Source organism: Rhinatrema bivittatum, chromosome 12 (assembly GCF_901001135.1).
Source record: "Rhinatrema bivittatum chromosome 12, aRhiBiv1.1, whole genome shotgun sequence".
Taxonomy (NCBI): Eukaryota; Metazoa; Chordata; class Amphibia; order Gymnophiona; family Rhinatrematidae; genus Rhinatrema; species Rhinatrema bivittatum.
In genome coordinates, this window is record NC_042626.1 from 73,511,388 (window position 1) to 73,534,957 (window position 23,570).

The window sequence follows — 23,570 nt, forward strand, 5'->3', positions numbered from 1 at the left end:
GGGGCTACTGTGGCTGCAGCAGCATATGCCTCAATTCAATTGGGCCATTCTGGAGCTTTCACGTTGGGGTCCAGATTGCCATGGTAAATGCCTGATGGAGGTCGCTCTCTTACCCTGCAGACCAACTACCCCAGTGATGCCGGGGTTGCCACCTCAATATGCATCGTTTCAAGATGTCTTTTCTAAAGAAGCTGCAGATGTACTTCCACCACACAGACCTTATGGCTGCGCTATTAATCTGAAGCCTAACACTGAACCACCCAAGGGATGGGTGTACCCCCTCTCCATGGTGGAGAATAAAGCCATGTCCGAATATATTCAGGAAAACCTCCGAAAGGGCTTCATAAGACCCTCCAAGGCTCCTGCTGGCGCAGGCTTCTTCTTTGTGGGGAAGAAGGACAGAAGATTGCGTCCATGAATAGATTACAGGGGTCTCAACGAGATAACAATGAAAGATGGCTACCCCTTACCACTCATCTGAGAGCTATTTGACAGACTACAGGGAGCAAATATTTTCTCCAAGCTTGATCTTAAGGGAGCCTACAACTTAGTTTGCATCCGTGCTGGCGATGAATGGAAGACAGCCTTCAACACCCGGGACAGTCATTTTGAATATCTAGTGATGCCCTTTGGCCTGTGCAACGCCCCGGCTGTCTTTCAAAATTTAATGAACGACATTTTGCGGGACCTCCTCTACAAATGTGTCGTCGTATACTTAGATGATATCTTGATATTCTCCCAAGTCATGACTACTCACCTGGAGGATGTCAAAAAGTGCTGCAAAGACTCCGAGAGAATCATCTATACGCCAAGTTGTCTAAGTGCGAGTTTCATAAGGAATCAGTGCCTTTCCTGGGGTACATTGTTTCCAACCAAGGTTTCCAGATGGACCTACAGAAGCTGGAGAGCATTAAGAAATGGACACAACCCATTGGTCTAAAGGATCTCAGACATTTCCTTGGTTTCACCAATTATTACAGAACATTCATCAAGGACTACTACTCACTCACTGTTCCGCTTACTGCCATGACGAAGAAAGGTGCCAATGTTGCCAATTGGTCTATGGAGGCAGTAACAGCATTCCAAAAACTAAAAGATGCATTCTCAAGCAAGCCATGCCTCCGACACCCGGATCCAACTAAGCCCTTCATCGTTGAGGTTGATGCCTCAGATGTCGGCATAGGGACCGTGCTAAGCCAGGCCAGTGATTCCAAGGCATTACACCCATGCTCATTTTTCTCCCATCACTTCTCACCAGCAGAGAAGAACTACGGAATTGGAGATAAAGAGCTCCTGGCTATAAAGATGGCATTCGAGGAGTGGCGCCCTTGGCTCGAAGGAGCACAACATCAGATCACAGTCTTTACAGACCATAAAAATCTGGAGTACCTCTGCCACGCACAGCGTCTAAACCATAGGCAAGCGAGATGGTCTCTGTTTTTCAACAGATTAGACTTTGTGCTGAAATACCGCCCCGGAGATAAGAACATCAGAGCAGATGCTCTATCTCGCTCATTCCTCTCTGAGGACATTCCAGATGAATCGCAACATATCATCGACCCGAAAAGAGTTATCTTGGCAGCTACCCACCCTGTACCTGCAGGTAAAACCATTGTACCCAAGAACATAAGAAAGAAGCTGCTAGCATGGGCTCACGACTCCATACTGGCTGGACACCCTGGTCAATGCAGAACTCTGTCTAAACTGAAAAAGTTTTACTGGTGGCCTACCATGAAGGAAGACACATTCTCCTACATTGCTTCCTGCGCTAATTGTGCCAGACAGAAGACGCCATCCGGCCAGCCTTGGGGCTTACTTCAACTCTTGCCAGTACCAGACGAGCCATGGACACACATTGCTACAGATTTTGTGGTAGACTTACCACTCTCAGGAGGAAACAACAAGATTTGGGTAACTGTTGATTGGTTCTCAAAGATGGCTTACTTCGTGGCTCTCCCTGGCTTACCCACAGCCATGGAGCTTGTTAAGCTCTTCATCACGCACATCTTCTGCCTACACGGCATGCCTAAGCACATAGTCTCCGATCGAGGAGCCCAATTCACAGCTAAGTTCTGGAAGGCATTGTGCAAGAAGTTTGATATCTCTCTCGACTTCACCTCAACATACCATCCACAGTCTACCGGGCAAACAGAGAGAATGAATAGGACACTCAAGCAGTTCATTCGTGCCTATGTGGGCACCCGCCAGAATGATTGGGCTGAACTATTGCCCTGGGCTGAATTCGTCATCAACTCTCATCCAGCAATATCCACTGGATCAACACCATACGAAGTGGTCTACGGACGACTACCATTACCACCACTACCACTTCCACTGTCAGTGTCGTCCCCGGCATCTCAATCTACTGCCAAAGATATTCAACAACTATGGACTCAGACCAAAGAGATGCTTCTCAAAGCAGGACAGCGAGCAAAGAAGGGATACGATGCTCATCACTGCAAGACTCCAGATTTCCAGCCTGGTGACAAAGTCTGGCTATCCACAAAGCACTTAAGACTTAAACTACCCTCAGCTCGCTTTGCTCCACGCTTCGTTGGGCCATTTCCCATTCTCCGACGATTAGGCAATCTCACCTAGAGTCTGAAGTTACCACCAGCATTGAAGATCCCTAATGCGTTCCACGTCTCACTATTGAAGCCATTGATCCTTAGTGAGTTTTCTGCCAAGACACCTGAACCTACACCAATAGATGCAGAATAAGACATCGAATACAAGGTAGACGCAATCCTTGACGTAAGAAAAAGAGGCAGGGTATGGGAATACCTCCTGTCATGGGAGTGTTATGGACCTGAAGAAAATTCTTGGGAACTTTTGGCTAATATCATGGATAAAGAGATGCTTCAACAATTCCACAGAATGCATCCTCAGAAGCCAAGACCAGGTAGGAAGCCTGGAGGACACCCTTTGAAGGGGGGTACTGTTGCATCCGTCGGTCCTAGATGGCTTTACCCTGTTTGCCTCACCTTATTCACGGCTCCTCCCGCTTACCTTGGGAAAATGGCTACCGCTGCATCTACAAGCCGCCCTCTTCGGCGTCCCCGGAACAGCTATGGTGCTGCCTCCCGCCATGCTCCTCCCAAGGGCCTACTAGGGTGCGCGCACGCTCATTATCTTCATCTTTATTCCAGCTATGGCGCGAACCTCAGGGGCATCCTCCTCAAGTGACGTCACGCAATCCGGGTATTTAGCCTGCCCTTACTTGCTAGCTCGTTGAGTTAGCAACGATTGGTCTCGGCCGGTCAATGCTACTCTGCCGCTTCCATGCTGCCGCTGGAAGCTTTCTCTCTGCCCTTTGGGGAACTGACTAACCTGGGTACCCGCTCCTTGGGGGCCCTCTGCTTTATTTCAGGTGCCCTACAGTGATCAGGTACTTGCTCCTCGAGGGTCTGCTCTCCCTGCCTCGGTGCCAGTACCATCTACTTCTACCTGGTGGAATTGCATACCTACAGCTACCATTCTAGTGAGTAATCTAAATCTCAGTCTGTCTCATCTACAGCATTGCCTTGCTGGGAAACCTACACCGGAACTCCTCTATACCAACGGGGTGAGAAGGGTTCCCTCTGCTGAGGGTCCCGAGACTGCTACATCCAGACTACCTCACTACTGCCACCTCTGGTATTATCCTACAAGCTGCACAAAAAAAGCTCTGATTCTGTGTTTGTGCGTCCTGAGTCTAGCCCAGTACTGTGGCTCCCCACGGGGCTCCTCCCCGTGGGCATGGTCATCTGCCACAGTACCCAAGAATCCACCCAAACACCGCTTAACCATAACAAGCCAGTCTTCTAGGTATGGGTGCACCAGGATCCCTTTCCTCCTGAGAGCTCCTGCCACTACTGCCATCACCTTTGTGGCACTGTCATTATTCCGAAGGGAAGTACCCGAAACTGAAAATGCTCCCCCAGCACCATGAACCCTTGTTAGACTGTATAAGAATATGGAGGTAGGCCTCAGTCAAATTCAAGGATGCCAAAAACTCTCCCTTGCAAACCTCTGCTATCACCGTACATAGTGTCTCCCAAGGGAATTGCGGCACACGCAGAGCCGCATTGACCTTCTGCAGTTTGAGAATGGGCTGGAAGATTCCCTCCTTCTTTGGAACCATGAAATACATGGAGTACCTTCCTAACCCCTGCTCTTGAAGTGGAACTGGAACAATGGCATGCAGGTGCTGCAGCCTCTGTAATGTGACCTACACTGTCTTTCATTTGATACGGGAAGCACAGAGGGAGACCACATAAGCCTCTCTGATTGGGTGAGAAAATTATAAGGAGTAGCCGTCTCTTATCATATCTGGAATCCATTAGTCTGTCGTGATCCTGGTCCACACCTCGTAAAATAGAGTTAGTTTTCCCCCAATGGCCTCCACAGAGGAGCAGATCAGCTTGCCTTTATTGGCTGGCCTTACCTCCTCCTTCCCCCTGGCCAGAGCCATCACAGGTGGGTCCATGCATCCCTCGAAAGGCCTGCTGTCTTCCTGAGCCTTACTTTTGATTTGTAGATGTAGAGCCTCTGTTGGAATGAAACTTCCTTGCCTCTCGAAAACGAGAGCGTGGAGGAAAATTCTTCTTATTGGACTTCTTATCTTTGGGCAACTTGTTCCCTTTTGACTCCCTCAACTGCTTCATTAGCTGGTCCAGATCCTTTCCGAACAAAAGCTTTCCTTTAAAAGGAAGGCTACAGAGCTGCCCTTTCGACCACACATCCGCAGATCAATTTTTCAACCAGAGGAGTCTTCATGCTGCTACTGCAAAAACCATATTCCTAGCTGACATCCAGATCATGTCGTATAGGGTATCCGCTACATAGGCTACACCCGCTTCCAACTGGGCAGCCCCTCTAGAATCCATCGCAGCAGTCTTCTCCTGCACCCAGCACAAAAAGGCTCACTGCATCAGGCTCCCACAAACCACCGCCCGAAGGCTTAATGCAGAGACCTCAAACATCCTCTTCAAAAGAATCTCCAGCTTCTAATCCTGGACATCCTTCACCGCGACCGAGCCTGCCACTGGGATGGTAATTTTCTTGGTCACAGCCAACAACTCTGATCTACCGTTGGAAGTCTCCAAAGCCTGCTCCGGCAAGGGATACAACTTAGCCATAGCTCTGGCCACCATAAGGCCCGCTTCAGGAGATTCCCACTCCTGGTCTATCAACTTCTTCACCTTCTTCAGTAAAGGAAAAGCCTTAGGAGGCCCAGACAGTCCATTCAGGACAGGGCTCACTCCCTCATTATCTGAATCCTCTTGCGTGAATTTAATCCCTAGTTTCTCCAACACCTGAGGAATCAGCGGCCATAGCTCTTCCTAATGGAACAACTTTACCACCCTCGGATCATCTCCCTCAGCTACAGGGATTTCCTCATCAGACGTGGTATCTACCACTTTATTCATCGGATCCTTGCCCAGATCATCTCCCAGACCATCTTGAAGACCGTCTGCACCGTCAGCATCATCCAAGGTATCATCTTCGTCACCCACGGGACATCCCAGCCCCAGAAGATGGTGAATTCCCCCAGATCTCGACTGCCCAGTCGCTTTAGGTCTCTTAGCTGAACGTTGGAACTTCTGGGATGCAGAACACTAAGATCCTGCTTCCTTATTTGCCAAATATGCTTTATGGAGGAGGAAGACAAAATCCGCAAAGAATTCCTCCACACCACTGGATTCTCAATCTAGTCCCTCTTCTTCAGGTCCCCCTATCTTGCCCTGTCCTGCATATGGCACTGCTCCTCCAGAGAAAATGGAGGGGAAGAGTTCCTTGGCTCCCTTGCAGAAACCTGCCTTCTGCCACGTGCAGACAAAATGGCTGCCGCCTCTTCTAACCACCCCCCCCCCAGGGCCTCCTGCACGGGACCAGAGGATTGGGTGCAGCGACCATCCTGAGTGACTCCCGCGGAGTTCCCTTCAGTTCCGGAGGCGCAGTCAAGGCATAAAAAAATTGCATCGAGGTGCGATTGCCTTCTGCTGCAGTCCCGACACAATTTCCCGTGCTCAGCAGGTGGTGCCATGCTGCTGCAGTCAGCGGTAACACTTGTCTTCTGCGTGGCATAGTTTGTCTCCTGCCACGGTCAATGACAATCCAGCGCACCTCAACCTCAGGAAAGCTCTAGTCGGTGCCTAATCCTCTGATGGTCTCGACCTGGTCTACCGCAAAATTGCCTGTACTCCTGTTCACCCATGTTCCTGGCCTCCCGGCTGACAAGCAGCCCTCCCACCCAGCTCTGTACTTACGTTAAAGCGACAGTACCCAAAAAAACAAGGCAAGTAATAGAAATAATACTTCCCTGCTTCTGGATGAAGTTGGCTACCCTCTGAGAAGGGTACAGAGGGAGTGAGGGAGCCAGGACCCCTGGCTTTCTCTCCTTCTAGAGACAAGGGCCTAGTAAGATCAGGGATATACAACCCCCCACTTGCCCTGCTCTATCTGAGGGATGGCGGACGAAGGAACTTAAATACCTTGGAGAGCAATATTCTCCTTAAAAATCTTTTCTTCTCTTTCTTTCTTTTACTTTTTTTTTTTAATCTCAAACTCCAAAAGGCAGGTTTAGCACCTCTATCAACTGCTGGAGACAGAGAAATACTGAGGGAATGCGGGTGGCACTCTCAGTTACTTAGCAGTGCCTGAAAAGTGTTTAATTCTCTGCCTCCATCTGCTGGTAGGGATGCAAAATCCACTTGTTTGGACTGATCCGGGGTATGAATAGGAATGTCTGATTATGTCATCCGAAAGGAAAACACATCCTCAGCTTTATCAGCCATGTTTACAAGGAGCATGAGTACAGATAAAGTGATTTGTAACTCATCAATCCAGCACGTATGACTTTAGCATTACACAATAACACTGTACAGGCTGCTGGTCAGACTGGAAAGGGTATTGAGAAAGAACAGTTATAGTACAGTGACTTACTTCTCCTGCCAGGGCGACAAATTAAAAGTAATTACTGAGCAAGACAATATAGTGACAAAGAAATTATACTATTCCCTTAATCACAGTGCGCATACATAGAATCCAGAGAGAAGATAAACAAACAGATGGAGCCCGCAGAGCTAAAATTACCACAGCAGCCGGGACAGTCAGCATGGACAAACTGGTTCTTGCCAAAGCCTGGTCGACAGCTGTCCAGACGCAGGATTTCCAGGCTCTTCTCCACGTAACGGATAGCTGGCATGATGTTATATTCTTTCTGTATCACATAGGTCTGCTTCAGAAAAAACTCTTCAATGCGATCTCGAGCCTGTGAAACAGAAACAATGCCCGCAACTCAACTCTGCTGTACAATTTAGATTTGGGAACTTGGAATCAGTGGTTATAGAGGGGCATGTTTGGCCTCAGTATTAATCATTTTTACCATGGAACTTACTGAGGAAGCTAGTACAAAGTTTAGCAGGTAAATAAGCAATACAATTCTCCAAAGTTATCCAAATGAAATGTATGTATAACAGAGTTGCTTACCTGTTGACAGCAGGCTAATACGAAAATTGCTCTTACCTGCTAATTTGTTCCTGAAGTACCACAGATCAGTCCAGATAAGTGGGTTTATGCATCCTTACCAGCAGATGGAGGCACAGAAGAAAACTTTGAGGCACTGCTACATAACTGAGAGTGCCACCTGCACTCCCTCAGTATTGACCTGTACTCAAGCCTAGATGTCTACCTCAACAAACTCCAATAAACCTTGAGCGAACAGAGACTTAAAGTTGGAGGCCCTTGAAAAACTAGGCCCCTATAACTTAACACAAAGCACATACTTAACTATGTACACTTCTTATTAATCTGAATATATCACATATCAGCTCAGTAACATCCAGAGCGAGGAAGTCTTTCAAAAGATGGGGATGGGTCTGGACTGATCTGTGGTACTTCAGGAATGAAAGTTAGTAGGTAAGAACCAATTTTCCTTTCCTGTTCGTACCCCAGATCAGTTCAGACAAGTGGGATGTATCTATGTCCCTCTATTCTGGGTGAGAACGTGAAAGACCCACGCACAACACACTTTCCCCAAAAGATGCCTCCTCCGGCACCCGCACGTCCAAGCGGTAATGTTTGGTACAAGTGTGAAGAGAAGACCACGTCACCGTCTGACAAATCTCTTGCGGAGAAAGCAATTGACACTCTGACTATGAGGTTGCCTGCGCCCTAGTGGAATGCACTCTCAACCCCTCCAGCACTGACCGACCCTTACAGATGTAAGCCAAAGCTATTGTCTCTTTTATCCATCGTGCAATAGTGCCCATGGAAGCCTTATTTCCCTTTTTTGTTCCATTGAACAGGACAAACAGGTGATCAGATCTCCGAAAAGCATTTGTCACCTTAAAATATTGCAAAAGAATTTGTCACACACCCAATAAGTGAAGCTCCCTCATCATAGGGGCATCCGCTGACAAATTCGGAAAGGCCAGTAGCTCAACCACCTGTTAACATGAAAGAGGAAACCACCTTAGGCAAAAAGGAAGGAACCATTCGTATAGAAGCCCCTTCTTCTGAAAAGCGCAGGAAAAGATCCCTACATGACAATGCCTGCAGCTTGGAAATCCTTCTAGCTGAATAGATAGCCACCAGGACAACAGCCATCAGGGTTAAATCCTTTAAAGAAGATCTCCTAACCGATTCAAAAGGAGGACCAGACAGTACCCGAAGAACCAAATTCAGATACCAAGCTGAACAAATCTTCCGAACCGGAGGACGCAGATGTTTTGCTCCTTGAGGAAACGAACCACGTCCGGATGAGACGCCAGTGGTCTCCCCTGAATCCTACCTCAAAGGGAAATTAAGGCTGCCACTTGAACCTGAAGAGAATTATAGGCCAAACCCTTAGCCAAGCCGCTTTGCAAAAAAGCCAGAATCTGCAGAACATCGACCTTTAAAGGTTGCACCTCGTTCTGCAAACACCACACTTCGAAAACACTCAGACATAAGCCAATGATGTGGAAGGCTTCCTTGCCTGAAGCAAAGTCGCAATCACAGGCTCCGAATAACCTTTCAAGTGGAGCCGCTAGACAGAAGCGATCCTCCCGGTCTGAAAATATGGGTCCTTGCTGCAACAACCCTGACAGATGGGTCAAGCGAATGGGACCATCTAACACTAGACGAAGAAGGTCTGCAAACCCCAGCCAGCATGGCCACTTGGGTGCCACCAGAATCAACCTGACTGGATGAAGCTCGATGTGCCGCAGCACTCAACCTATAAGAGGCCATGGTATAAACATATACAGCAACTGATATGTCAGCCATGGTTGTCCAAAAGTGTTGATGCCCTTCAATCCAACCTCCCTTCTGCGACTGAAAAAGCGATCCGTCTTCACATTTCCTGGAGTTGCCATGAGGTCCACCGCTGGCCTGCCCCACTTGGCCTGAATCAAGGTGAAGGCCTCTGCCAATAACGCCTACTCCCCTGGATCCAAACGCTGTCTGCTGAGGAAGTCCGCCTGCACGTTGTCCACTCCGGCCACATAAGAAGTAGCTATTCTTACCAGATGTTTCTCTGCCCAAACAGTTCTTGCACCTCCAGTGCTAAGAGTCGGTTCTTTGTTCCGCCCTGAAGATTTATGTATGCCACTGTCATTGCATTGTCCAAGAACACTCGTACCGATTTGTCATGAACCAATTCCAGTGTAGAAGCCATGAAACCCAGGACCTGCAAATAATCCCAGACCCTGGGAACTGACAGATGCAGCAGAAGAAGGACCTGACTCTGCAACTTGACTACGCTCTCCATAGTCAGAAACACCTTCTATATCCGGGTATCGAAGCATGTCCCCAGATATTCCAATGACTGGGCTGGCTTCAAATGACTCTTTGCCAGATTTCTCACCCAGCCCAACGAGTCCAGGAGGTGCAGGACCTACTGGACTGAGCGACAACACTCCACTTCCAACTTCGCCCGTACTAGCCAATCGTCCAGGTACGGGTGCGCCAGGATACCTTCCTTACTGAGTGTTGCTGCCACTACCACCATCACTTTTGTTTACGTGTGCGGCGCAGTCACCAACCTAAATGGAAGGGCCTGAAATTGGAAATGCTCCTCCAGGACCATGAACCTCTGGAACCTCCGGTGTTCGGCCAGAATGGGGATATGGAGATAGGCTTCTGTCGCTGTCAGAAACTCCCCTTTGCATACTGCTGTTATCACAGTGCGCAATGTCTCCATCCAAAAACGCGGCACCCGGAGAGCAGTATTGACCTTCTGCAGATCGAGAATGGGCTGAAAGGTCCTTTCCTTTTTGGGCACCACGAAGTACATGGAGTACCGACCCTGCCCCTCCCCTCTCTTGAGGGGGTACTGGAACAATGGCGTGCAGGAGCTGTAGCTGTTGCAAAGTATCCCGCACCGCCTCTCGTTTGTACCAGGAGACGCAGTGGGAGATTACAAAGGTGTCTCTGAATGGACGAGAAAATTCTAAGGCGTAGTCGTCTCTTACCACCTCCAGGACCCACTGGTCCGAAGTGTTCCTGGTCCACTCCTCGTAAAAGAGGGTCGGCTTCCCTCCAATAGCCATCGGAGAGGAGTGGACCAGACTGCCTTCATTGACTCATCTTACTTCCGCTTCCCTCCTAGGGTCCACCATCCCTCGGAGGTCTCGTTGGGCTTGAAAGAACTGCTGTCTGCCCAAATTCTGTTTTTGAGCCGCCAGCCCAGGGCTCCTGCCAGTGCAAAATCTCCTCACCTCTTGAAATTGAGAACGCAGAAGGAAAGACTTCTTGGGGGTTTTCTTTGTCCTCTGGCAACTTATTACCCTTCAACTCCCCCTACTGCTTCATGAGCTGCTCCAGATCCTCCCCAAAGAGCAGCTGCCCTTGAAGGGAGGTTAGACCAGCAGGGCTTTAGAAACACACATCCGCCAACCAATTTATAGCCATAGGCGTCTCTGCACCGTTAAATGCAGAGACCATACTCCTAGCTGACTCCTAGATGAAGTCCAGTTCATGTCACTAAAGGACATCCGTCATACAGGTCACTCCCGCCTTCCCAGCGGAATGCCTGAGCTGCCTCAGCAGTCATTGCCAACCACTTATTGTGTGCCTTCTGCACCCAGCACAAACAGGCTCTCTGCATCAAGCTTCCGAACACCGCCGCATGAAGGCTCAAAGATGAAACCTCAAACAGCCTCTTAAGTAGAATTTCCAGGTTCCGATCCTGGATATCCTTCAGAGTGGCCGAACCTGCCACTGGGATGATCGTCTTCTTGGTAACTGCAGAAACTGCTGCATCCACCTTGGGAATCTTCTACGACTCCAAGGACTGTTCCGGAAAGGGATATAACTTAACCTTGGCCCTGGCTACCTTCAAGCCTGCTTCGGGAGATTCCCACTCCGATCCACCAACTTCTTCACCTTCTTAGGCAAAAGAAAAGCCTTAGGGGGCCTTCGTAATCCCTCCAGGGCCCCCTCATTATCCAAGTCTTCCTGAGAGACATAATGCCCAACTCCTCCAGCACCTGGGGAATTAGCGGGTCGAATTCATCTCTACGGAACAGGCGGATTACCCGAGGATCATCATCTTCTGCAATCGGAACCTCATCCGGATTCTGCATCGGATCCACCAACATGTCAGCATGGGATCTTGTCTGGATCCACCGGCACTCCTGCATCTGATCCGCGGACCGCTTGAGATCCAAGGCCCACAGGATCCCTGCATGGCTCTGATTCCCAGGCTTCTTAGCATGGCTCTGATTCCCAGGCTTCTTAGCCGCCTGGGACGTCCCGGGTAAAGGCCTCTTGGTCCCTGTTCCCTTCCTGGAAAAATAGGCTTTATGGAGCAGGACTAAATCTGTTGAAAAATCTTCCGGCTCTGAAGAAGAAAGGTCTGGATCTGCGTTCCCCTGCACCTTTTCCCTTCCCCTACCACCAGCAGGGCATTGCTCCACGGGAAACAATGTGGGAGGAGAGTCCCGAGGCTCTGAAACAGCAGCCTGACTCCCAGCACGTGCAGCCAAAATGGCTGCAGGCTCCTCTGACCCCCCTGGGGCCTCCAGAACCGGCCCTGCCAACCTTGTGCTGCTGCCACCCCTCAGGGGTCCTGCGGAGGGTCCCAGCCCCCTCCAGAGATGCATTCCCTGTAAAACGTGGCTGAATGGAGGAGAGCCCACCTTGAACTGCAGCCGCGACAAACTTTCCCGTGCAGCGTGGGAGGTGCCATATCAGCGAAAACAGGGTCTACAAACAACCACTGACTGCAAGCACTGATCAAGCACCCAGCCCTGATAAACCTGGTGATTCGGCCCTGCTCACCTGGAACTGCCTCCTGGCAGTAAAACTGCACTCAGCCACCTGAGCACTGCCTAAGAGCTGCTCCTTCCCTTCTCACTTTTTTTTTTTAACTAAATTAAAGGGATATACACCAAACAAGAACAAGGGAAATAAAATGAAATACTTCCTGCTTCTGGTGAAGGAGGCTGTGCACTGGAGGTGACAGGGACCCAGAGGGGATGAGGGAACTGGAACCACCAGCTATCACCCTCCCTGAAGACAAGGGCCGAGCTAGCACAGGGATCACCAAACACCCCCAGCTCTTCCTGCTCTACCCAAGATAGGCCCACAAAGGAACCTGACACCTCGGGGAGCCGAAATCTCCTTACTATTTCTTTTCTTTTCTATTTTTATTTTTTTAAATTCCAGATTGCACGTTTACACCTCTACCATCTGCTGGAGACAGAGAAATACTGCAGGTGGCACTCTTGGTTATGTAGCAGTGCCTCAAAGTTTTCTGCTGCCTCCATCTGCTGTAGGGATACATAAACCCACTTGTCTGGACTGATCTGGGGTACGAACAGGAACAGCTACATAAGTGGGTGACATTATCCGATGGTGCCAATGCACAAAGCGTTCATTGAGGCTCTGGAAAAGCATAGATGGCTTTACTGCACCTCTGTGGAAGTTACCAAGAAGCTGTTGCTACTGCACAGGTCCCCCTCAGTTACACATTAAAGCTTAGAACAACCGGAGATCACGTGATGTGGTGAGCCAGCAGGACGCTTTTCCATTGGCTCCAGGACCCACTCCCACCATCGCGGTCCATCCACGCGTTAATAGCTTCGCTACAGGAGAACCGACCACCTCGCAGCAGAGAGCTTATGTCCATCGTTAATTTCATGCATAAAGTCTCTCCGGTGATGGCTTCTAAGAGTGGAAAAAGGGAGAGAGAGAAACCGAAGGTCAGTGATCCGAAAATGGCGGCCGCGAGGGAAGGTGAGCAGTCCCCCGCTTCCCCAGCGCTATCAATCGCGGAAATAAAAGAGGCGATTCACGAGGCACTAGACGAAAAATTACAACCTATCACCTCCCATTGTGAGAGCTGAAGAGGCTTGAACGACCTGATGCCACGTATGGATCATACTGAAAACCGGATCTCTCTCTTAGAAGACGATGCGACCCAAAATGAAAACAAAATGGCTGACCGTGATAAAAAAATAAAAGATCTCCAGTTAAAAGTGTATGAACTTGAAAACAGAGCGAGATGAGATAACTTGCGGTTCTTGGGATTCCCCGAGGGAGTGGAGGACAATTCCCTCTGTACCATATTGAAGAGCTGGCTACCAGAGTCCCTCGCTCTCCCGCACTTGCAGGGAAAACTCGTGGTAGAAAGGGCTCACCTCCTGGGAGTCATAAAACCGGATCAAAATAGCCCGAGACTCATTATTGCAAAAATCCTGAATTCAGCTCACAAAGCTGAAATATGGAAAACTTCCAGAGCCAAACCCAACTTACTATATCAGGGGCATCAAATCCGCATTTTCCAGGATTTTTCAGCCACCGTTTCATAATCCCGGAGGAGTTTTTCCCCGATATGCTCTACCCTGCACCAGCGTGGTATCAGATTCTTGCTGCTGTTCCCGACACGTTTGAGGATCTGGATTGATGACAAGAATCATTATTTTGATGCCCCAGCAGCAGCTCAAAATTTTTTGAACACAATGAACAAGGGGAAATAAAATCAATCATAGGGTTTTTTTTCTTTTTCTTTCAAATGCCCCGATTGACTTGACAGTTCGGGGAGTGTGAGACATGATTGTGTTATCCGGAAGTGGCCCCAAACATGTTTCTTTATTTTTATTGGTTTCTTTTCCTTCTCTAAAATTGGACCAAAAGAACTATACGGTGCCGGCAGACAGATGGTGTTTATTGACCTAGGAGACTCACTGGAGCCCGGAGGTAGTCAGGGAGAGGTGAGCCCGAGGCGGGAGACATTGAAGGAGATCTCTCAGCGCTGTGGAAGGGGAGAATTTTGTTTGTTTATTTATGAAACAGTTGAAGCACAACCCAATATGTTGGCTCCAGGGTGACTGAGAACCATGGAAAATTTGGGCTTTACTGGGAGAGTCTAATTTTTCAATTCAATTTTTTCAATTTCAAAATTTATTAATCGCTTAACACAAAAAGGCCTAGGCGATATACAAAATAAACATACATAATAAATTCTGAACATACATAGTAATAAAGTAATAAGTCTTTCTTATATACCGTGGACTTCCATTTTAGCCAGACCCAAAAGACTAGGAGAGAAGGAGAGGAGAACCTACCACCATCATTGCTAGCTGGGATGGAAGACCTTTTATTTGTATTACCATACAGCTACAATTACAGGTTGCACAGATACTGAGTTGGGATTTACAATAAGAGACCATTGAGAGACGAGGAGGGTTGACTTATTTAGAAAAATAATCTATTTTCCTTTTAGAGGAGTGTGGACCCTGGTCACATTATCCGGATCTCCACGCCTCCTTGCTCTATGGAGGTTTTGAACAGTTTTGGGAAAAGGAAAAGGGGGAAAAGGGGGGAGGAGGGAGGGAAGGGGGGGGAGGGAGAGGGAGTTTTTCTCCTGGATCCTTTTCCACTCCTTAATTTTCGCAGTGAAACAATTGTTTAACATAGTTATGAGGTTATTCTTCTTTGTTCTAGGTGTCTCCACATGTAAAACCTTGCATCGGTATTCCCATGGTACTGGAATGATTATTTTCCAACTTTGGTGCTTGCGCAGGTACAATCTTATACTAGATAGTACTATAGTGAGAGACAGGGATGGGGGAAGGCTAGGCTGGGGGCCTTTCACCCAAAACAATGTCGGTCTATTGTCTACCTAAAAAAAAAAAATAAATGCTTAATTTAATCTCATGGAATGTAAATGGACTGGGAACTCCAGAAAAAAGGAAAAAGGTGTTGTCCCACTTGAAACGATTGCATGCTGATGTGGCGTGTATTCAAGAGACACATCTCACTGCTTCTGAGAGTGAGAAACTTCATAGGGAATGGGTGGGCAAATGCTACTATGCGGCGGCTTTACATAGAAAAGGAGGGGTAGCTATTCTAATTTTATTTTTTTATTTAACTTCTTTTACTATACCGATACTCAAGACCAGGTCTTATCGTACCGGTTTACAATAGAACAGGGGGAAACCAATTAACATCTAGATCGAAAGTAAAGTTACATTAAACAGGGAGCGTAAAACATGGGAGAAGGAAGACAGGACAGATTTTAAACTGTAACAATTGGAGAGTGATAAATAAATAAATTCAACAGAAAACAATATATTAGTGATGCATAAAACAGAGATTTGTCCTAGGGGCATAACATGGTATGTCCAGAGGGAGGAGGAGAGGAGGGGAGGTGAGTGGGGGGGGGGGGGGAGGGATTAAGGAGAGGTCGAGGGTGAGAGTCGGTGTTGGTTGAAAGAGGTTCCTTCAACGGTAGGCTTGTGCGAACAGCCAGGTTTTCAGTTTCTTTCTGAATGTAAGATGGCATTGTTCCTGGCGTAAGTCTTGGGGAAGCGAATTAATTAATAAAATTAATTAATTAATAAAAATATCAACTTCCAAGTCTCCCACACTATCGCTGACCCCGAGGGACGTCATCTCATTTTACTAGGAGTCTGGAATAATAAACCAATAAACCTTATGCAATGTATATGCCCCAAATGTATATACCCCGGCGTTTTTTGTGAATATTTGTAATCTCCTCCACATCCACACTAAAGGAACGTTATATGTACTAGGAGACCTAAATTGTGTACATGACCCTTCCATTGACAAAAGCCCCCCCCCAGCTGAGACCTCTTGGTCAGAGGAAAACAGGGGTGGCATACCTTTGCCAACATTTGGACCTTTTGGATGTTTGGAGAACACTGCACCCTAATGAACGAGACTACACCCACATCTCAAGGGCACATAACATATTCTCCCGTATTGATTACATACTGATTTCCCAAAACAAATTTTTTGAAGTGATTACTGCAACTATTGAACCTCTAGCGATATCGGACCATACGCCGCTTTCTATTCACCTCAGATCCCAATTATCCGCCCACCAGACCCGACAGTGGCGATTTCCCTCTTTCCTAAAAGATGATGTTCAGTTTCAAACTTTCATTAAGGAGAGATGGAAAGATTTTGCAACAAATAACAAACAACATGAGAATACGCCCCATCTTTATTGGGAGGCGGCGAAGGCTGTCTTTAGGGGAGACATTATCTCATATGTCCACACTCGGACCAAACAAATCAATCAATCTATCATTCATTTGGAGTCCTTACTTCAGGGAGCTAAAAGAGCACTATTACAACATAACACAGACAAGGCCAGGACGGAGTTTTATAGTATATTGGGTCGCTTGAACACTCTCTTAGACACTAGAGCCTAAAGCTACATAAAGAAGGGTCAGCAATCCTTTCTTAGGTTTGGTAATAAACCCGGGCGCTTGCTGGCCAATCTCACAAAGTCAAGACGACCGAGATCCTTTGTAACAAATTTAAAAACTTCCCTGGGACAGGTTACATCCAACGAAACCGAGATCAGTGAAATATTCAGGCATTTTTATGATACACTATATGCCACGGAGGCGGTAGGGGGAGAGAGAGAGGAGGAAGTTTTTTTTCGTGATTTGGCCCTACCTACACTTTCAGCTTTCCAACTAGATTTTTTGAACCGCCCCCTGCAGACCTTTGAAATATCGCAAATCATAGTTAATGCTCACACGAGGAGGTCCCCTGGCCCGGATGGAATGTCTTATGAATTTTATAAAATTCTTTCACCTTACGTGTCACTTCCACTGGTAAACTATTATACAGAAGGGCTGGTGTGGAAGGGCTTTCCTGCTTCCTTTATGGAAGCTCATATTATCATCCATACTCCTCCTCGATACCCACAAAACAAAATAACTTATCGACCACCTTTCAACACTGAACTCCTCCAAGAAACCCTACAAACAGAACTAACCAATATTAATCTTTCAAATTCTGATGAAGCTGTATCATCTTGGTTTATGATCACTAAGAAAGTAGCTGATAACGTCAATCCCTTAATAACTAAAACAATCAAATCATCAAAACACGATAATCCATGGTATAATAATAACATCAGAACGTCTAAACGTCAACTTCGAAAAAAAGAAAAAAGAATGGAGACGAAACAAAACTTCAGTCAATCTAAATAAATATCGAACATGCCTATCCCAATATAAGCATATCATCAACAATGCAAAAAAAGATTATTTCTCAAAAAAAATCATCAAATTTCATCACAACCCCAGAATGCTCTTCTCAATAGTGCAGAGTATCTCAAAAACAACTCTAAAAGCCACTTGCACTACACACAATAGTGACGATTTTGCTGAATTCTTCATAACAAAATATCAAACTTAATACAATCAAACCTCATTGATAACACCCAACCCATTTCTCTGAAAACAAAAGTAAAATCAAAATGGTCTCTTTTTGATACCTCTTCCATTATCCAAATCCAATCAATTATCAAAAAAATGAATCCAGCCAACCACCCTCTAGATAGCATCCATATTACAAGCCTAAAGAATATTGAATCTACTATTACAAAAATAATTACAAAGATTATCAACCTCTCTCTTACTGAAGGTACCTATCCAAATTGTCTTAAATCAGCTATAATAAAACCTATTCTAAAAAAGAACAATCTTGACCCAAATGACCTATCAAATTACCGCCCAATTTCAAACCTACCCTTCATAGCCAAAATAATCGAAAAAGTTGTTCATTCACAACTTAATGAATACCTTGAATCAAACAATATCTTATCTCCAAACCAATATGGTTTTAGAAAAAAATCTCAATACTGAGACTCTCCTTCTTTCTTTAAATGATACTATTCTAAGAGGCTTCGATAATGGAAAACAATACTTACTTGTACTACTTGACCTCTCTGCAGCATTCGATACAATAAATCATCAAATACTTCTAGATCGATTGTCAGAAATTGGTCTTGCTGAAAAACTCTACAATGGTTCACATCATTTCTTACCAACAGAAGCTACCAAGTTTCTTTCAATAATAACATATCTAAGAAAACTGACCTCAAAACTGAGGTTCCACAAGGATCTGCATTGTCTGCCACTCTATTTAATAGACTCTCCCCTCATCAACCAGCTACCCTTAGAAATCTACGATGTATTCTTTATCCCTCGGAAAAAGAAAAGAGGTGGCGGCATACTCTTGGCTGTAAAAAAGGAATTTAAACTACTATCCCAGAAAATGTGATATTCCAAACCAATACGAAATTGGCTTTTTAAATCTAACTCACTCCAACTGTGTCTCATCTATACACCCCCCAGGTCTCCTCGAGAAAGACTCATCCCCACTTATTGAATTTTTTGCAAACTCCCTATCCTCTGACATACCCACAATTCTACTAGGAGACTTTAACTTACACGTGGATACCTCCCACAATCCCCAGCATGTGAAGCATTCCTCTCCTCCCTTGAAGCTATGGGCTTCCAACAAATCGTGAACTCGCCCACACACAAAGCAGGTCACACACTTGATCTGATCTTTGTCAACTCCCACGTAGCATAAGCAATCCCCCTTCATGCATTGCAGTACCCTGGTCTGACCACTCCTTGATTCAGACAAAACTCTCACTCCCCGCAAATGTCCCCCACCACGCCACAACAGCCCATTTCATTTAAATTTCGCAAACCATGCGATATTGATACCATCTCACAAGCATGCGCTGACTTAGACAGCCAAATCGACGTCTCATCCCCAAACAATGCCTTCTCTACCTGGCTCAACCTTACCCTTAGCATTGCTGACAACATTGCCCGCTTACAACAAAAATTATCAACCCTAACTGTAGAAACAGAAAACCATGGTACACACCTGATCTCAGGAATCTTCAAATCCAACTCAGGACAGCTGAGAGGTTATGGCGCAAAGACCAATCCCCTGCAAATAAAACCTTATATCTACCAACAATGCATGAATATAGAAATTCTATCCTCCATGCTAAACGTAATTACTATGCTAAAAAAATACATGGCATGCAAGATAACCCCAAGGCCCTATTCACTATGGTTGCGGACCTCACCTCTCCTGCTACCACACAACTCCCAGTTAATCACTCTAAAAAATCGCTGCAATGAATTAGCTCAATTTTTCAAAAACAAAGTCTCTTCCATCACTGCACATTCTCACATAAGAACATCAAATATCTGCCTGCCCGCCATCAACTCGACAGCCTCCCTCTCAATTTTTGACTCTTCATCCTCCCTTGAAGTACAAAAATATCCTTAAAAAATTAAAACCCTCATCTCATCCTTCCGAAACTATCCCCACTAAACTCCTGCTAGCCATTCCCGAAGTGATTTCCAAACCTCTCTCAATATCCTTAATTGTTCCTTAGAGCATGGCACGGTCCCTAAATTTCTTAAACAAGCAGTAGTTAAACCACTACTCAAAAAACCTAATCTTGACCCTGACACTTTATCTAATTACAGACCCGTCTCCAACCTACCCCTCCTAGCTAAAGTCCTTGAAAAAATAGTCAACTCACGCCTCTCCGATCACCTGGAACAAAACAATATTCTCCCTTCTACACAGCACGGTTTCAGAAAGCACTTAAGTACTGAAACCCTACTACTCTCCCTACATGACACCCTCATTAAAGGAACTGACTCAGGCTCCTCCTATTTGATTGCCATGCTTGACATCTCAGCGGCATTCGATACAGTCAATCATGAGGTCCTCCTCGACATCCTCAGGAGTATCGGGATCACTGGCAATGCCCTATCCTGGATACGATCATATCTCCAGGACCGTCTTTTCACTGTTTTAGTTGATAACAATGAATCAGACCCCATTAGTCTGCCCCAAGGTGTTCCCCAAGGTTCCTCCCTCTCTTCCACCCTCTTTAATATATACATGCTCCCCCTCACTACTCTCCTCACTAACCTCCACATCAAGCATGTTCATATATGCGGACGATGTGCAACTCATTTTCCCTTTGCGCTGACTCTCTTCAAACTGCTCTTCTTAATGGGAATCCTGTCTCTCCTCTATCAAAACATTACTAAACGACATGCAACTAGCCTCTAATCCCAGTAGAGACGGAACTCTTAATCATATCAAATGGGCCCCCCCGCTCCCAGACATCCCCCTGCATACTCCTTCCACATCTTTCCCATCACACGTTCGCAACCTTGGGGTTCTTATTGATAACCATCTTACTTTCAAACCCTTTATTAAATCCATCATCAAGGAATGCTATTTTAAGCTCCAAACCATAAAAAAACTTAGACCTATGCTACACTTTTCTGAGTTTCCGCACTGTCCTTCCAGTCTAATCATTTTATCTAAGGTAGACTATTGTAATGCACTCTTGCTAGGCATTCCCGTTACTCATACTAAACCCTTACAACTATTACAAAATGCTGCCGCTAGGATTCTAACTAATTCAAAAAAAAGAGATCACATCACCCCCACACTTATCGAACTTCACTGGCTCCCTATACATTTCCGAATTCGCTATAAAGCCCTTTCTATCATCCACAAAAGTCTGCTGAACTCTAACCTTACTGGATTAACCCCCCACTCCTCCCCCGTACTTCGAATAGACCAACACGTACAGCCCTCCAAGGAACCCTACGCGCCCAACCTATCAAATCTTTTAAATTATCCTCCACCATAAGCAGAGCTTTCTCTCTCGCCGGCCCATCTATTTGGAACTCCCTGCCCTCTGATATACGCCTGGAAACATACACTCCTACCTTCAAAAAAAAACTGAAAACATGGCTCTTCCAGCCAGCTTACCAGATTTCACCAGCCATTACTTAAACCCCCTGTTCTACTAAAACTCTTTTTAACTAATAATCCTACTATATGACTAAGGAATTCGACCCTGTGGAATCTGTATTATGCCCTTCGATTTGGTACTTTGAATCGGCTATTTATGTCATTATCTATTGTATATAGTTTTGTTCTTATATGTATATAGTGATTATGCTGTATCTATTTATTGACTACATGGACTCTGCCCAGTATAGTCAGCTCTATACCCTTCCAAGTTTTAGCCTCCTTTTTATCAGTTACATGTAAGGGCCCCCCGCCCAAAGTTACGCTGTTTTACAATGTTATATGTAAGGGTTTCCGCCCATCTGTTACTGTTTAATTGTAAACCGATGCGATGTGTGAACGGTCATCGGTATAAAAGAGACTTTAAATAAATAAATAAATAAATAAAATGATCTACAAATAACACACTACCTCTATGCAGATGATATACAACTTCTTATTCCCATATAAAACTCCATTGATGAAACATACAAAGATACTTCCATGATACTTGACTCAATAAAACAACTCCTATCAAATTTAAAACTAATAATCAATATTGATAAAACAGAAATAATTATCATGAACAAAAAATCCAACTTAATTCCACCACCTCAATTCATTGCTAACAATCAAATCAATTTTATATCCCCTGTCAATCACACCAGAAACCTTGGAGTTATCATGGATAAAAACCTTTCCTACAATATGCACATAACTACTAAAATCAAAGAAGGATATCACAAGCTCCTAGTTCTCAGATGTTTAAAACCTTTCCTAAATTCATTGGATTTCAGAACTGTCTTACAACTCTTAATTTTCTCAACAATAGACTACTGTAATTCCCTTCTGATTGGTCTTCCATTCATAAGCATCAAACCTCTGCAGATTCTTCAGAATGCAGCAGCTAGAATTTTAGCTGGAACAAAAAAATATGATCACATCACCCCAATACTAGTGTCGCTTCACTGGCTTCCAATTAAATCTCGAATTGATTATAAGATCCTGACCATCACAAATTAGTGAATGCTGATCACCATAAACATACTGGTTTAAAAGTCACTCCACAAATTACCAAAAAAAGTCTTCGATCTAATAACACTTCTTGTCTAAATATTCCTCCCATCAAAGATGCTCGACTATCATCCACTAGAAATAGAGCTTTCTCCATTGTTTGTCCAAAAAAATGGAACTCTCTACCACTTTATTTGAGAACTCAAACCAATATCAAAAAGTTCAAGAAAGATCTAAAAACTTTCCTTTCTCATACAGTCTACATTAATGATCATCTATATCAACAATCCATCTACAATCAACTCAACCAACCAAACCCAGGCACGAAAGAAAAAGTATCTACAACTAGCATCAACCATATTCATTACAATTCGGAACTTATAAGAAGTAATGATAGAATCCCTCCTTTATGATAAATTAATACTATTACTGTTACTTCCCTTTTTCCCTTTTTCCCTTTTCCTCCCTTTTTCACCCCACCATCTTCCCCTTCCTTCCATTCCCCCCCCCCCCCATTGTTACTTTTATGTAACTATGTATAATTTATCTGTTTTTGTTTGACTTTGTAGACCGTTATGATGGCTGAACCGAATGACGGTATATAAAAATGAATAAATAAATAAATAAATATTATTGTTCTTCCTAAAGCTGGGAAGGATCTTACTTGCCCTTCAGCATATCGACCCATTTCACTACTTAATTGTGACTGTAAAATTTTGACCAAAGCCCTTGCGGACCGACTGAAAGTTCTTCTCCCAAGATTAATATCACCACATCAAGCGGGATTTGTTACAGATCTTAAACCCAACCAAAATATTATAAAATTGCTTACCACTATGAATATTTGCCAACATCAAAATATCCCAGCACTCATTATTGGTTTTGACTCAGAGAAGGCTTTCAATAGGGTGGATTGGCGATATCTTTTCTCCATCTTACAGAGATTTGGCATCCGGGGGGATTTTTTACATTATATATCCTTATTATATAATGACCCCGTATCGTATATCTTAGTAAATAACTGTCTCTCGGCAATGGTGCCAATTAGATGGGGAGTACGACAAGGATGCCCTCTTTCCCCATTACTGTATCTATTATCCTTGGATCCACTTTTATGAAAAATTGATGAATGCAGACTGGTGAAGGGTTTTGGGGGACCAAAAAAGAAAATTATTCCTCACCTGCTAATTTTCGTTCCTGTAGTACCAAGGATCAGTCCAGACGGTGGGTTATGTCCCCTGTCCAGCAGATGGAGTCAGAACAAAAACTCGAGGGGGGAGGTCCTATATGACCTCACACCTGAAGCTAGAATCCTCAGTAACAAGACTTCAGAGCCAAAAAGAGGAAAAATGGAGGAATCAAGAAACACAACTGTTCAGAAAAGTATAATTAACAATTGAACTGTTTTAAAAACAATTACAACAATGGAACTTGCAACAAACAAACACACAAAACTCGATCATTTC

At 45.2% G+C, this 23,570-nt stretch overlaps 1 protein-coding gene across 5 annotated transcripts in view; it reads right to left on the reverse strand.

Moving 5' to 3' along the window:
• The window catches only part of ZPBP2 (zona pellucida binding protein 2), a 274,873-nt gene that overhangs the window by 16,030 nt on the left and 235,273 nt on the right, over positions 1-23,570 (reverse strand). For 4 of the 5 annotated variants that reach the window (XM_029572762.1, XM_029572759.1, XM_029572758.1 and 1 more), the window contains one exon: positions 7,078-7,255. In XM_029572762.1, coding sequence (XP_029428622.1) covers positions 7,078-7,255 — 178 coding nt within the window. Of the gene's footprint in view, positions 1-7,077; positions 7,256-13,725; positions 13,868-23,570 lie in introns of those variants that run through there. The other variant, XM_029572760.1, reaches the window with a different exon arrangement.